At 43.8% G+C, this 16126-nt stretch overlaps 1 protein-coding gene across 1 annotated transcript in view; it reads left to right on the top strand.

The window, feature by feature from the left end:
- Positions 1–16126, top strand: part of LOC308163892 (tudor domain-containing protein 5-like) — a gene marked incomplete at its 3' end in the record, with an annotated part of 18934 nt that extends 2808 nt beyond the window's left edge. Inside the window, exons 3-18 of the mRNA XM_080538068.1 lie at positions 4043–4283; positions 4706–5221; positions 6500–6690; positions 7075–7158; positions 7328–7384; positions 7686–7848; positions 8360–8553; positions 10332–10549; positions 12488–12697; positions 13079–13145; positions 13297–13497; positions 13793–13921; positions 14245–14349; positions 14625–14701; positions 14850–15002; positions 16099–16126. Coding sequence (XP_080394194.1) covers positions 4043–4283; positions 4706–5221; positions 6500–6690; positions 7075–7158; positions 7328–7384; positions 7686–7848; positions 8360–8553; positions 10332–10549; positions 12488–12697; positions 13079–13145; positions 13297–13497; positions 13793–13921; positions 14245–14349; positions 14625–14701; positions 14850–15002; positions 16099–16126 — 2634 coding nt within the window. The remainder of the gene's footprint in view (positions 1–4042; positions 4284–4705; positions 5222–6499; positions 6691–7074; positions 7159–7327; positions 7385–7685; positions 7849–8359; positions 8554–10331; positions 10550–12487; positions 12698–13078; positions 13146–13296; positions 13498–13792; positions 13922–14244; positions 14350–14624; positions 14702–14849; positions 15003–16098) is intronic.

The raw sequence follows: 16126 nt of genomic DNA, 5'->3' as shown, positions 1-16126 counted from the left end.
AATGAGAGAAGTGTCGTTATGGATTTGCTGACTGTATGAAGAGTTGTGACTCTGTGACTTCAGTATTGAACACTGCGACTTAGCGACCGTAAACAACTGTATTGTAAATGTCTTGGGAGTCACAGTGCCCCTCATGGGAATGTGCAGACTCAGACGTTTGTTGCTGATGTCAGTTCTTCTCTGTTTTCAGACCAGGAAAGACACACATCTTCCCACACACACTTTAATTACTAGTTATTGACCTCCGTTTCCCTCTAAAGAAAGTAATTGATTATCATTATGGCCCCAAACTCAGCTTCTGAAACAAAATCTCAAGTAATTTACTTTTACATTACAATTGATTGGGGAATCAAATCCAGTTAGTATCATTATACAAATTATATTATTATTATTATTATTCCTACTACGTAGTAGTATTGTTATTGGTGGTTTACTTCTTATTATTCTTTTCCTGGCTTTGGTCAAATAGCTCAAAAAGTCCCTGACCAAAAATGCTATGAATTTGCATGCCACAACTATGCCACATATATTGCAGGGGATTTTGTCACATTCTTTTTGGGCCGCTACCCACACGTTTATCTGTGTTGCTCATTCCACGAATGCATGATCCTTACAAGACAAGTTGTACCTCGTTGTAAAGGTGACTAATCAGGCTTTCCATCAATATAAAATACAATACCGATTGGTATTATTAAAGGGGAGGAAGAATCGACTGAAATAACGTTTCCAAACTTTTTGGGAGGAGTTTATATTGTCATGACTGAAATCAACGTGATAATGACGTCAGTCTGCTGTGTGGCACCACGTGCTGTCTGATTGACACCTGCACGTGATGTCTGATTGACACCTGCACGTGCGCTTGTTCTGTGAGATGGAACCTTTGTATTTTATTAATTACTAACTAAAACAAATTTTTTCTTTAAAAGATAACACCACACAGGCATTAATAAACACCTAATGGATCAGATTATGTAAAAAAAACAACTAATTTTGACAAAAATGGAGATAGAACCTTCTAGTGCGTCACGTGCTGTCTGACTAACCTGATTAACACACTGCGCATGTGCGTTGCTGATTGACACCTGCTCGTGCTGTCTGATTCAAGAGTCACTGTGAAGAACTGATTAATTCTTCTGTATTTAACCTCTCTTTGGAAGGTAAATAATAATATTAATAACGATGATCTAATTTGTCTGAACGTAGACGATTCTAAATGAATAACCTGTGTATGAATAGACAGCTTAGTAAGTATTCTACAAGCTGTAACTGTTGTACAATGTTGATAAGACACATGCGCCATTAGCTCGCTAGCTGAAGCCAGTTGAAATGCTAACTTCGCTAACTGCATTGCATCCATAGAAGACACTATTATTCGCCAGCAAAATGAATAGATAACTTTCTTTTCCAACTTTAACTTGCTTCTTTGCAGATTAAGATTTGAGGAAAAAGGTTGGACTGACTTATAAATATACCTTTAAAATAAAAACCGGGCGTGAGTAGCTACTAGCTAGCAGCCTAAGAAACGTGGGTTTCATTTTGTCACTATAACATTTTCGAAATGTCGTTACTAGGTTTGTACTTAAGTAAAGGGTTCCCACGGGTCCTTGAAATCCTTGAAAGTTTGTGAATTTGAGAGAGAAAAAAATCAAGGCCTTAAAAGTTTTTGAAAATAGACATGGGTCATTGAAAGTGCTTGAATTCCCCTCTCTCTCTCTAAAAAAAACAATTATATATATTCAAAAGTGTTTTACTTAGCTAGTAAATAAGTCTCTGTGTTTGTAACTTTACACATATTTCACAATATATTGTTTTGCTGTGCTGTGGTAGAGAAGGCAAGAGACCATCTAGTGTTCACACATTCAAGCCTCTCTTTTTAATTGTTGTCTGTGAGCGGATAGTTCCTATTATATATATATATTCTCATCTAGATCTGTCTCAAACTATGCCGTGTTGGGCCCTTGAATTTGAGGGAATTGAGTCTTGAAAGTCCTTGACAGGTGCTTGGATAGCACTAGTACTAATGGTGCTAAATGGATATCGCTAGCTGCTTGGTGAACTCCTCGTTCATGGTCCTCATCTCCGTCAGACACGCCAGGATCTTGGGGTACAGCAGCCTGGAGAGACGAGGGGAGCCTGGAGCGTTTGAAATGGCATACTAGCATACTGCATACTAGCATACTGAATACTAGCATACTGAATACTAGCATACTGAATACTAGCATACTGCATACTGCATACTAGCATACTGCATACTAGCATACTGAATACTAGCATTGATTCAGAAGGTGTGGGAACCCTGTAACTAGAATCATTATACAAATTATATTATTATTATTATTATTATTATTCCTACTACGTAGTAGTATTGTTATTGGTGGTTTACTTCTTATTATTCTTTTCCTGGCTTTGGTCAAATAGCTCAGTCCCTGACCAAAAATGCTATGAATTTGCATGCCACAACTATGCCACATATTGCAGGGGATTTTGGCACATTCTTTTTGGGCCGCTACCCACACGTTTATCTGTGATGCTCATTCCACGAGTGCATGATCCTTACAAGACAAGTTGTACCTCGTTGTAAGGGTAACTAATCAGGCTTTCCAACGATATAAAATACAATACCAGTTGGTATTATTAAAGGGGAGGAAGAATCGACTGAAATAACGTTTCCAAACTTTTTTGAGGAGTTTATATCTGGTCATGACAGAAATCAACGTGATAATGACGTTAGTCTGCTGCGTGGCACCACGTGATGTCTGATTGACACCTGCACGTGATGTCTGATTGACACCTGCACCTGATGTCTTATCTTGTCATGACTGAAATGCGTCTGCTGTGAGATATTGAGCGTCAAAGTTTTTACATTCCAATTCCATTATGTTTTGTGAGATGGAACCTTTGTATTTTATTAATTACTAACTTTAAAAAAATGTTAAAAAAAATAAAATAACACCACACAGGCATTAATAAACACCTAATGGATCAGATTATGTAAAAAAAAAACTCAATTTTGGCAAAAATGGAGATAGAACCTTCTAGAAATTCTAACGTCACGTGCTGTCTGATTGACACCTGCACGTGATGTCTGATTGACACCTGACCTGCACGTGCGTCGCTGATTGAAGAGTCACTGTGGAGAGACTGTTACATGCTTCTGTATTTAACTCTCTCTTTCTAAGGTAAATAATAATAATAATAATGATCTAATTCTAAATGAACAACCTGTATATGAATAGACAGCTTAGTAAGTATTCTACAAGCTGTAACTGTCGTATAATTCTGATAAGACAGATGCGCCATAGCAGCGCTCATTAGCTCGCTAGCTGAAGTCAGTTGAAGTGCTAGCTAGGCTACTAGCTCAAGTGTGAGAACAGCGACTTTTAAAAACCACTAAAATACATCTTTCGTCTTTAGTTGATGTTATTTACTTCTCTCGTGAATAATCGACTTCGCTAACTGCATTGCATCCATAGAAGACACTATTGGCCGGCAACATTAATAGATAACTTTCTTTTCCAACTTGAACTTGCTCCTTAAAATAAAAACTGGGAGTGAGTAGTTACTAGCTAGCAGCCTAAGAAACGTGGCTTTCATTTTGTCACTAACATTTTTGAAATGTCTATGGTCTTACTAGGTTTGTACTTATCTCGTGAGTTTAGAATGATAAGGTTCTATCTCCGTTTAGAATGATAAGGTTCTATCTCCGTTTAGAATGATAAGGTTCTATCTCCGTTTAGAATGAGAAGGTTCTATCTCCGTTTAGAATGAGAAGGTTCTATCTCCGTTTAGAATGATAAGGTTCTATCTCCGTTTAGAATGATGAGGTTCTATCTCCGTTTAGAATGATAAGGTTCTATCTCCGTTTAGAATGATAAGGTTCTATCTCCGTTTAGAATGATAAGGTTCTATCTCCGCTTAGGGTCGTTCAGAGATATTGAGCGTCAACGTTTTTACATTCCATTATGTTTTGTGAGATGGAACCTTTGTATTTTATTAATTACTAACTCAAAAATTTCAACATTATAAAAATAACACCACACAGGCATTAATAATGATGACCCAAGACCAGCTACTGTGGGGCCTGAAGAAGGATGTTCGCTCCGTGCTCAACTCGTCCAAGTTAGGCCTGTCCCCGGACGACCTGATACGGGACTACCTCTGCATCATGGGCCATCCGCTGCCTCTGAGGTCCCTCGGCTTCCACAGCGTGATGGACATGATCAAGGAGATGCCTGACGTGGTGAAGATGGTCTTTTTGGAAGACGGCAGCTTGGTGTTGAAAGGTAAGCCCAGTCTAGTAGTGGTGCGGCTGTGGCGCAGGAGGTAGAGTCGCCGTCTAATGATCACAGGGTTGGCAGATCGGCGGTTTGAGCCCCGGTTGGCCACATGTCGAAGTGTCCTTGGGCAAGACACTGAACCCCAAAATTGCTCCCAGTGAGCGGGCCGGCGCCGGCCCTTGCATGGCAGCTTGCCGCCATTGGTGTGTGAATGTGTGAATGAGAGGCCGTTGTAAAGCGCTTTGGAGCAGCAAAAAAGTCGCTATAAGTGCAGTCCATTTACCATTACCATTTTAGTACTATGACCTGCACAGAGTAAAATTACACACGTATGCACGAAAAAACTACTTTATTCCAACCCAACTCTTTGCCTCGCTTTTTCTTCCCCTCCCTCCCTCCCTCCCTCCCATCCCTTGGTCCCTCTGCAGCGGTTATGGACGAAAGCACCCGACGCATAGGGGAGATGGTGGCCCGGCAGCGTGTCCGCAAACGTGGCGGTAGGGGCTTCTTCTCCCCGCACTACTGGAAACAACTGTTCCCCGCCAGCCCCCTCCCCCGGCGGGGCCACGCCCCCCCGGCCCTGCCCGCTCAGCTGCGCTCACAGCTGCGGCAGCTGCTCGCCCCGGGGCCCATGGGCCTGTCGGACCTGCAGGCCGGCTTCGCCCGCCGCTTCGGCCACCCGCTGCGCGTCGCCAACCTCGGCTTCTACTCCGTCGCGGAGATGCTGGCGGCCGCGGCAGACCTGGTGGCGGTCAAGCAGAGCCGGACGGGCTCCCTGCTGACCCTGAAGGTGGCGCCACCTGCGATGGGGCTGACGGCGTCGCAGGGTGGGGCGCTGATGGCATCGCGTGGGGGGACGGCGGTGAGGACGGGGCAGATAAAGCCACCTCGACCACAGCTGACCCCCTCGACGGACACATGTGCGAGGCCAGCGGTAGACACAGGTGGGTTGGTACTACAGTGTAGACAGATCGTGACGTTAGAATTATGAGGTTCTATCTCCATTTTTGGTCAAAATTGAGTTTTTTACATAATCTGATCCATTAGGTGTTTATTAATGCCTGTGTAGTGTTATTTTTAAAATGTTGACATTTTTGAGTTAGTAATTCATAAAATACAAAGGTTCCATCTCACAAAACATAATGGAATGTAAAAACTTTGACGCTCATTATTATCTCTGAACTACCCTAAACGGAGATAGAACTGTATAATTCTAAACTCACGTTTTCTTTTTAACATTTACTTTTTCTTTACATGTATGCGTTTGAGGCACCTGATGTGAAGGCTTTTTTCTGAGCAGGACTACATTTAGCACTTGTGTCCATGGGCATTCTATCATTCAGTATCCCTGTTTTATACCTTTAACTATACATGGCTATAAGTTGGACTCGCCTGGGAACACCACCACTAGTGTGCCCTTCAGTACGTTACTTAGCCCTAACTTTCTCCAGGGAGACTGTCCCTGTAAACTCTAATTAAGTGGTAAATGGTAAATGCTAACTGCTAAATGGTTCAGGCGGCATAGAGCAAATTACCCCTCGGACAGGAGGTTATGCCAGAGAGCTTTTTTGGATCCACACCCTAGAACGTTTACAACGCCTAGGCTTGAATGAGGATTTCGACATGTGTTGTGCTATGAATAAATTACTTTAGACACTATGTTCTATATGCTATATGCTATATGATGGCTACTGCCTGATGTCTGCATGTTTGTAGCATTTATCTATTGTTTTTTGTTCTGTAAAGTATATATTGTAAATATTTCATGTACTTTTAGGTGTTTCCTGTCTCATGAACACATGTTTTTTGTAGTCCACTAAATCTAGGACTACAATTCCCATGATGCCTAGCCACTAGGTGAAAGATTTGACACAGATGTTGTGCATTGGCTAATTAAGTGATGTTGTTTGAAGCCTTTATACCACTGCATTCAATTGTCTGCTTTATGCCTGAAGAAGGTTTATGACTGAAAGTTCGTGCAATAAACTAAGTTTTTTTGCACAGATTTTAGTGTGCGGACGGATGCTGTTTTTTTGCACTTTATTGATACTCTTCAATTCCAGCACCTCAGCTCAAGTCTGATCACGGATGAGCGGTGGTATTTTCATTATTATACAATTTAACTGCTAAATGGTTAAAATGTAAATGGGTGTAACTGTAACATGTAAACAGTAGTGATCTGGTATTGGTTGTGACTAATGTAACATTTTGTCTGTCTTCAGCTCCTGTGGAAAAACCCTCTGGTACTCCAGTACAGAATCACATGGCCTCTGGTCCTGAGGACCCCGTCCCTGACAGCTCAGGGGGACACCAGGACCATGGGGGACATGGAATTCACCAGGACATGGAACTCACACAACCTGAGCCACAGCTCATCCAACAGGGGCAGCTATTTGAAAAATGTGTCATAAAAGTGAGTCTGTTTCTCTTTTTACCTCATAGTAAATGTTCTGTATGTGAAACTGTAACATTCAGGGGTGCAAACTTGTCACCTTTCTGCTAAATTAGCGGTTTTTACCACAAAATAGTAAATCCATGTGAATCAACCATGTTGATAATTTTCTTCATTTTCAGGCAAAAAATACATGTTGTCACCTTTTTAGGCCATCACCAGTTTGCACCCCTGAACATTACTTTAAATGCTTGTAGAGTTCACTCCTACTAGAAGTCATGTTTTTTTGTGAAGAACATTTAATGAGATATGATTATTGGTCTCGTTGCACTTCACATTTATATGAATGGGAACTCACCCAATCACCACTAGTGAATGTGTTGTGTTTGATTGGCCACGATGCAGCTGGAGGAGAAGCTCAGGCAGCGTATCCTGGAGAACGGCCATGCGGGCACCGTCAGTGAGGAGCTGAAGGCCAACCTTCGCCAGGTCAGTTTACATCTTCCCAAAGCGACTTACAATCAATACATTTGTTTAAGTAAATGAGTCAGGAGCCAGACTATTGAGTTGCTCCTTTATGGGTGGATACCGAAATCATTGAAAACTCCTAATGTTCTAGTCACACGTGATGGTGACAGTGAAGATTCCTTCTTTCTAGGTTGTTGCTCAGAACAGTGAAGGGATATCAATACATGATCTTCATGCCGAATACAAGGTAATTATACTAGTTTCCTTTGTTACACATATTCCACTCTACTTTACGGGGCGGCTGTGGCACAGGAGGTAGAGTCGCCGCCTAATGATCACAAAGTTGGCAGATCGGCGGTTCGATCCCCGGCTGGCCACATGTCTCCCAGTGAGCGGGCCGGCGCCTTGCATGGTAGCTTGCCGCTATTGGTGTGTGAATGGGTGTGAATGGGTGAATGAGAGGCCGTTGTAAAGCGCTTTGGAGCAGCAAAAAAGGTGCTATATAAGTGCAGTCCATTTACCATTTACCATTTCCCCCTGGTCAACAGAGGATGTTTGGGGAGGAGCTCCCGGTGGCCCAGAGTGGCTTCCTGAGCGTGACGGAGATGGTTGGTGCGCTGAGCGACACGCTGTATCTGCGGCCTGTGGCAGGGGAAGAGGGCCCCCACTGGATGATCACCGACACCAAACACACCGGCCACACGCAACCAGGTCAGCTCGATGGTTTCAATTTGTATTGTTACTTTGGATAAAAGCGTCTGCTAAATGGTTAAAATGTAAAACATGCATCCTATCTATTCTATTCAGCTAATACCATTGCGTTCCCACATAATTGAGAGATCACAGCCATTTGTCCCATTGGGGGAAGGGTCATTTGAAGAGGAGGGGCAGAACTGAGTACTGTATCTTATAGCTCATGGCTCATTCTATAAACGCAGCACCCTGATAATAATAATAATAACTTTAATTTATATAGCGCCTTTCAGAAACCCCAAGGACACTTTACAATTCAAGGGAATGATCAGACAGACAAAAACAGAACAAAACAAAACTGAAACAGTGACTAGGGGCCAAAGGCCTTGGAGAACAGAGAGTCCAGGGTGGGGGCATTGCGAATCACTATGGGGAGGGAGTTCCAGAGGGTAGGTGCAGCCACGCTGAAGGCTCTGTCCCCAAAGGTCCGTAGGTTTGTTGATGTGATGTTTTTGGCCAGGGGCTGTAGAGCCCGACACCCCCGGCGATGCTGAGCAGGGTGACGGGCTGAACCCCTCCAGCCAGGGCTATTACTTCAGCTCTGGGGAGTCGCCCTGGGAGGGGCGCAGAGAGGAGGAGGACGGGGAGGACGGAGAGGCCGCCGCCGACAACGACTTGATGTCAGAGACAGACCTCCGCATCACCACCACCACCTTCCAACAGGTGAGAGAAGAGACCCGTCTGACTCGGGTCTGAGAAGACAGGTCGTGACGTTAGAATTATAAGGTTTTATAACCAAAATTGAGTTTTTTACATAATCTGATCCATTAGGTGTTTATTAATGCCTGTGTTGACATGACATGTTGACATTTTTTAGTTAGTAATTAATAGGGGTGTAACGGATCACCTAACTCACGGATCGGATCGTGTCACGGTTTTTGAGTCACGGATCGGATCATTTTTCGGATCAACACAAAACATAAAAATAAAAATAAAAAGCTTTTTCCTCGAATTCTGTAAAAACACCACTTTTACTGTGTAAAACCCAACAACATTCAAGATGTCAAAACTGGTATATATATATATATATATAATGTGTGTGTGTGTATATATATATATATATATATATACATATACATAACATATTCTACACTCAAACATTAGGCTACATATTAAACAGAAACACACATTCAACTTAAATGATGCAGTAGGAGAGAGGGAGGAGGCACCTGGTTGCAGCAGTGAATCACTGGGCTCTTTAAAGCAGACAAATAAACATGTTTTATGCCACTTTTAACTAAATAATAAAGTGAAACCTTACTTTAAACATGGTATGAAAAAATTGGCTACATTATCAGAAGTTGTCAAGCTGCCTTTTTCGTGCCTCCCATCAACACACCAGGGTGATGTCACGGCAAATGTGTGGCCATGCTCGTACGACTTTCTCGTTGTACAACGCTTAAACACCGTAACTTTTTTATCGACCACACTTCCAATGACACTGTCCGTCATTGTTATAATTGATAGCAAAGCCAAAGTGCTCCCATACATGGGATTTAAATGACGAGGGAGGTATTTCGAGTTCTTCTCTGTCGCCAACATTAGCAGGACTCGCCATGAACACTTGGGCTGCGTTCGTAAATTTGCTCTGAGAGCGCCGGAGAGCACACTGGGTCCGACGTCATAAAGGGACCAAGTAATTTGATTGGACAAGAGGCGTTCCATGAATGCTGATCAGATTCCAGAGCGAATTTACGAACGCAGCCTTGTTGTTCTAGATTTTTTTTTTGCATTATCAACCTATCATTGCGCTTTAGAGTAAAACAAAGCACGCAACTGTCGCGTCTATCTTTTCATGGCAAGTCTACATTGTGATTTACAAGGGATATTAACTAATATTAAGTAATATTATTACTTGGTTACATTTTGCAATTGATCCGCGGTACACATGCATGCCGAACCGTGGGGGGCGATCCGTACGGATCTCGGATTATCCGTGATCCGTTACACCCCTAGTAATTAATAAAATACAAAGGTTCCATCTCACAAAACATAATGGAATGTAAAAACTTTGACGCTCAATATCTCGGAACCACCCTAAACGGAGATAGAACCTTATCGTTCTAAACTCACGATCTGACTCTGGTCTAAGAAGAGTAACTGGTCCTACTTGCCCTTTTGTTCAAGGTCAGTCCGTAGCTTCTGTTTCCCCTGGGGGCAGCTGGACCAAATACATACTAGACAATTGAGGCTGAAACCGAAACGCATTTCACAAGAATAGATGTTGTTTGATTTCTGTACATCTTTGATCACCTCCTGTACATCTTCTTTGGTGATTGTAAATGTTCAAGGACAACCCATTCAATCCACAAAGTGTCTTTGTGGTGACAATAAAAATGTGTGTGTGTGTGCGTGTGTGTGTGTGTGTGTCTACACGCACATTCATGTGTGTGTGTGTGTGTTTGTGGACACTCATGGCTGTGTGTTTCTCCCTCCTCTAGATGGTGGCCAAGTTCCCTCCCCTGCAGGTACGGTGTATGGCAGGTATGGTTCCTCTGGACGCCCTGCGGGGCCAGGGCCTGAGGGCGCCCACGCCCAGGGACCCTAGGGAGGTGATAGCCGTGCTGGTGGAGCACGTGGAGTCACCCAGTAACTTCTACATCCGCTTCCACGAGACCCGGGAGGCCCGCGCCCTGGAGAGCATGATGGTGGAGATGAGGTGAGGAGACTGTGCCGCTTAGACCGGGGAGGAAACATGACTGAATCAGAATTAGAAGACTTTATTGCCATGACATGTAAACATGTTAGGAATTTGGTTTGGGACAGTGGAGCGCAGTTTACAACAGGACAGGTGCAAGACAGGACAAGACAGTGCAAACCAACATCATTCAGGGGTGCAAACTTGTCACCTTTCTGCTAAATTAGCCATTTTTATCTCAAAATAGGTCATCCATGTGAATTGTGTAGATCTGCAAAAAAATGTTTTGGGTGTGGTGGGGGGGGTCTAAGTCTCATCCATGTCACATGATGCACAAGCTAGCTAATCTCCCTGTCTGCTAAACTCTGCTGCAGTTGAAATAACGTTTTGCTTCAGGGAGCTAGGTACAGTTCCAGACAGCATAGAGAACACAGTCACAGTAAACTGTTTTCGAAGTAATTCTGCAGGTGTTGAGGTCAGGGCTGCCGCTACTTACACATGCATCATTGTTAGACCACCGTTAGTGCTAGCGGTATCTATTTAACACCATTAGTGCTAGCGCTATTCAAAGGTTAGCCACAAAAAAAAAAAAAAACTTTTTGGGCCATCACCAGTTTGCACCCCTGATCATAGTGCAAGGGGGGGGGGGGACACCAGCAGCAGCATTTAGGAGCCGGATGGCCGTGGGGAAAAAGCTGTGTGCGTGTCGGGCCTTCACAGTCTTTAGTGACCTCCTGCCTGAGGGGAGCGGGGCGAAGAGGCTGTGGCCTGGGTGTGCGGGGTCAGCCATGATCTCCCTGGCCCTCCCCAAAGCCCTACTTTTTGACTCTACTTTCATTTCCCATTGGGAATGGGAAATGAATATAGAGTCAATGGTTGCCTTCATTGTAGTCATGCTGCAGATTATCAGATCTCACAATACCTTGAGTCTTAACATCTCAGGCAACCACATGTACAGTAGCAGCAAGCACAATGCTGATCTGTGCAGCCCCTAGGTGACCTGGAACGTAACCATATGTGTGGTGGCCTGGGAAAACCCAGCATTTTGACATTTCCATTTTTTTATATTTCCATAAATTAGAAGTTCTCAGCTATTCATAACTGGTTGAATGACTGAGATAGCCCTTTATTTTAAAAGTTAAGAGCATCATGTCAAAAAAAGTGAAAGGTAAGAAATGCTGCCCCCATGCTGCCCCCGACCCCTTTCTCCTCCGGGTCGGGGGAGGAGCCTATGCAGATCGGCCGGTCTCGTTTGTCTGCTTGTGATGCGGTGTTAGTCTGCTCGCCTCGTCGGTATGCGAGGGACAGATCCATTTGTGTGTCTTCTAGTTAAGATTTTATTACTTTATGCTTATTGTGAGCATCAGTAAACTGGCAATAACACAGGTGGAAGTATCGTCTCTCCTTTCGCTCATGTGTGCGTGCGTTGCTTAACTGAGAATGAGACACGTTCAACGTGACGTTGTTTCGCTAGCAAACTACCCACCACAAAAACATAAAAATAAGTACTTTCTCTTTTGTTTTCTTAAAATGTTTATTCACCATAATAGTTCAAAGTACTAGAATACCACATTATATCAAAATCGCCGAAATAGGACATTTCCATCTATTTTTGCTCTTTGCCACAAACGAACGCCAGCGACATCCGACGGGTTTTCCCAGGCCACCACACATATGATCAGGTCAGATTCCTGTATCTGGAGGGGTAACATAGAACCATGAATAGAATAAAAAAGAAAGAAAACATTCTTCTAGCATTGCGACTGCCAATGGCTCCTGGTCCTAGCATAGATTATGTTTTCTTACCATGACTGATGGATATATGATTCACTTACTTAGACAAATCTATTTGTTGTCAGTTCGCTTTGGTTAAAGACGTCTGCTGCTAAATGCCCAAAATGTAATGTAACGAGTTGCAAGATGATGTCAGAGTTTGTGGGAAACGCCTCTTCCTCCTAGGAGTTGCTACACCTATCTCGAGGTGTCGGAGTGGTACTCCCTTCCCTCACGTTTCGTGCGTCAGGGCCAGGTGTGCTGCGTGGCTCCCAGAGACGAGTGGTTCTACCGGGTCGTCATCCACCGCGTCCTCAGCCAGACCCAGGTGGAGGTGTACTACGTGGACTTCGGGGACCTCACCACTGTGGACAGGACCAGCCTCAAGTTCCTCAAGTAGGCTTCTTCTGGTCCAGTTCAGACAGAGAGCAATGAAAGTCAATGGGCAGGTTTCACTAGACCAGTGTTAATATTGGCAGGCTTTTTAGTCACTTTTAGTCATTGGTGTTTAGATGAAGAAGTCACCTCCATTTTTCTTAGTTCCAGTCCAGTTCCAGTTGATAAAAACATTCCAGTGCAGTCTCAGTCCAAGTTTTCGTCGCTGACTACGGCTAGACTAAAATGTTTTGGGGGTTTTGTGGGAGACCGCTTCTTGCCACATATTGTAGTGTAAAATCAATGTCCTGTAAATGTGACAGTCATTTTAACGACAAGTGTTAGGCCTCCTTGTCTGTTTTGCTGTTGTCCCCCTACATCTCTCTGCTTTCTCACCCCAAGGTCTTGTTACTCTGAGCTCCCGGCCCAAGCGGTCCCCTCATCACTCAGTGGAATCAAGCCTATGGGTGTAAGGCTCCACACACATCTCATATCACTGTTATTGACCACCAATCTCCCCAAGCTTTTAACATTGTATTGCTCCCATAGAGTCCCATTGACTTCCAGATAGCACTCTTATCTCCCATTCCATATTAAAAGCCTGTGTTTTGGTGTTCCAGGGCAGTTGGAGTTTGAACGCTACCAGCTCCTTCCGGAAGCTGTGCTGTGAGCGCCTCCTGTGGGCAGCTCTGCACAGCTACCACGCAGACTTCCTGCAGGTCTTCCTGTGTGAGACAGACACGGAGGAGGACGTGTACATTCACAGTGTCCTGCAGAGCCAGGGCCACGGGCTCTCCTGTCCCTCTGCAGTCAACTCAGAGGTCAGTAATGTACACACACACACACACAATTGCTCCCAGTGAGCGGGCCAGTGCCTTGCATGGCAGCTTGCCGCCATTGGTGTGTGAATGTGTGTGTGAATGAGAGGCCGTTGTAAAGTGCTTTAGAGCAGCAAAAAAGGCGCTATATAAGTGCAGTCCATTTACCATTTACACACACACACACACACACACACACACATACACTTGCTTATACATGTACTGTATATATCCCATTCAACAACAATGATCCATTGCATCCATCCATTTGTTGTGTCAAACGTATTTCTTCTTTCAGCTGTGTGACCAGTTCAACCCTGTGACCCTGTATCTGGGCGAGGGTGTGTTTGTTGAAGGGATGGAAGTAGACATGGACGTGGTGGGCCAAACCCCAGAGCCCTGCACCCAAACCCCTGCCACACCCCAGGTGAGGAGCTCCCCTTTCCCAATTCTAACAGTACACACACACACACACACATCACACTCTCATTGTAGCAGACTAATGATCGTGGAGTGAAGATATTATCAAAGCGTACGCGCCTGTCGATCACCCATCCGCTTTGATAATATCTTCACTCACGATCATGTAGTCTAGTCTGGCGCCTGCGCCGTCTGTTGTTCTTCCTGCACACAGGTAAAAATATCCAGGATCCAGCAGCGTCGTCGGGCTCGCGCAAACAAACCCGGCGAATGTTTTACTTGCTCCGGACAAGTAAAAAAGCGTTACTGTCGAACCCTGATGTGTTTTAGGCTGCAGACCCTGCTGTTGGGAGCAATGAAAAAGAAGTGAAGCAGCTGCCTGACCTCCCAGAGCTGGAGTTCATCGGGGTGACACAGGCCAACTTCAAGGCCCAGGTATGACCTCTGACCCTGTATCACGCCCTCGGATTGAACAAGAGTTAGATTGTGTACAATAGATAAAGCATGTCTATTATAAGTAAGTCAACCATCCATGCCATATCATCGCCATGTCCTTGGTCCAATTCCGGCCATCGACAGCTACAAGTCATCCCCCCCCTCTCTCTCACCCATACTTCCTGTCAATCTCTACTGTCTCTATCCTAATAAAGCAGAAATGCCCTAAAAACACTTTTTTTTTTTTACTTTTACTTGTGTGTTTGTTGTGTCAGGCTGAGGAGATGGTTGTCTGTCCACACACTGACAGCACTCAGACAGCCTTTGATGCCTTGGCCACCGTGATGGATCTGTGAGTTATTACTTTTATTACTTTTATGCAGTATGTCTGTTTGTTTATGATGATGTAAAGATTATTATTATTATGGTACTTCCACATTTGTTGACATGTATGGTTTCAAGACTGTGTGTGTGAGCGTGTATTTCTGTGTGTGTGTCAGTGGGGTTGAGGTCCGTGCCCAGAGTTCAGAGGTCGGTGCCCGGAGTTCAGAGGTCAGGGCCCTGAAGGCGGAGGAGGCCCTCCAGGCAGCGCTGGAGAAGATCCAGAACCTGGAGAGACGGCTAGCTGAGACGGCCCAGTCTGGAGCCCAGAGGTTGGCTACCTCAACCACAGACCAACACCTTAACATACCGCTGTCATAGACCAACACCTTAACACACTACTGTCACAGACCAACACCTTAACACACTACTGTCATAGACCAACACCTTAACACACTACTGTCACAGACCAACACCTTAACACACTACTGTCACAGACCAACACCATAACACACTACTGTCATAGACCAACACCATAACACACTGCTGTCACAGACCAACACCTTATTGGTGTGGGAATACGCTTGGACTTATAAAGACTAAAACATGACATTGTTCTCCATGACTCATTGTGCTTTGGCTTGGTCTTTGTTGTTATTGTATTAGTACCACTGTAAACATAACAGGTGCCAATACTACTGTATACCCCTACTGTCAGCCAGCCATCCTTCCATTTAGATTTGAATGATAAATCAATCAAAATATGACGTTTTGTTTCAAAATGCAATGTACTTTCCTACAGTATATACTTATCCTGTACCTCCCTATGATTGCTGTTATGAAATAAAAAACAAAAAAATAACATACATTTGAAAAGACATTAGCTATGTTATGTGCTTACATTCTTGAAGATGTAATCCATAATCCTTAATTATAATCTTGTAATGATAAATATCACATGACCAAAGCATTTGTAAAGCGCTTTGGAATGAGACTCTTCATGTGTGTCTCAATCAATGAAACTCTTCATGTGTGTCTCAATGAAACTCTTCATGTATGTCTCAATGAAACTCTTCATGTGTGTCTCAATGAAACTCTTCATGTTTGTCTCAATGAAACTCTTCATGTATGTCTCAATGAAACTCTTCATGTGTGTCTCAATGAAACTCTTCATGTGTGTCTCAATGAAACTCTTCATGTTTGTCTCAATGAAACTCTTCATGTTTGTCTCAATGAAACTCTTCATGTTTGTCTCAATGAAACTCTTCATGTTTGTCTCAATGAAACTCTTCATGTGTGTCTCAATGAAACTCTTCATGTATGTCTCAATGAAACTCTTCATGTGTGTCTCAATGAAACTCTTCATGTGTCACAATGAGACTTTTCTTACCTTCATCTGGGCGTGTCTCTTGGCCTCGGCCTCTGCAGCCAGACGGTGTTGCAGCTCCGTGGGTAA

The sequence above is a fragment of the Nansenia antarctica genome (assembly GCF_963989245.1).
Source record: "Nansenia antarctica genome assembly, chromosome: 8".
Taxonomy (NCBI): domain Eukaryota; kingdom Metazoa; phylum Chordata; class Actinopteri; order Argentiniformes; family Microstomatidae; genus Nansenia; species Nansenia antarctica.
The sequence above is the reverse complement of the archived record's forward strand: the minus strand, read 5'-3'. Positions and strand labels throughout refer to the sequence as shown.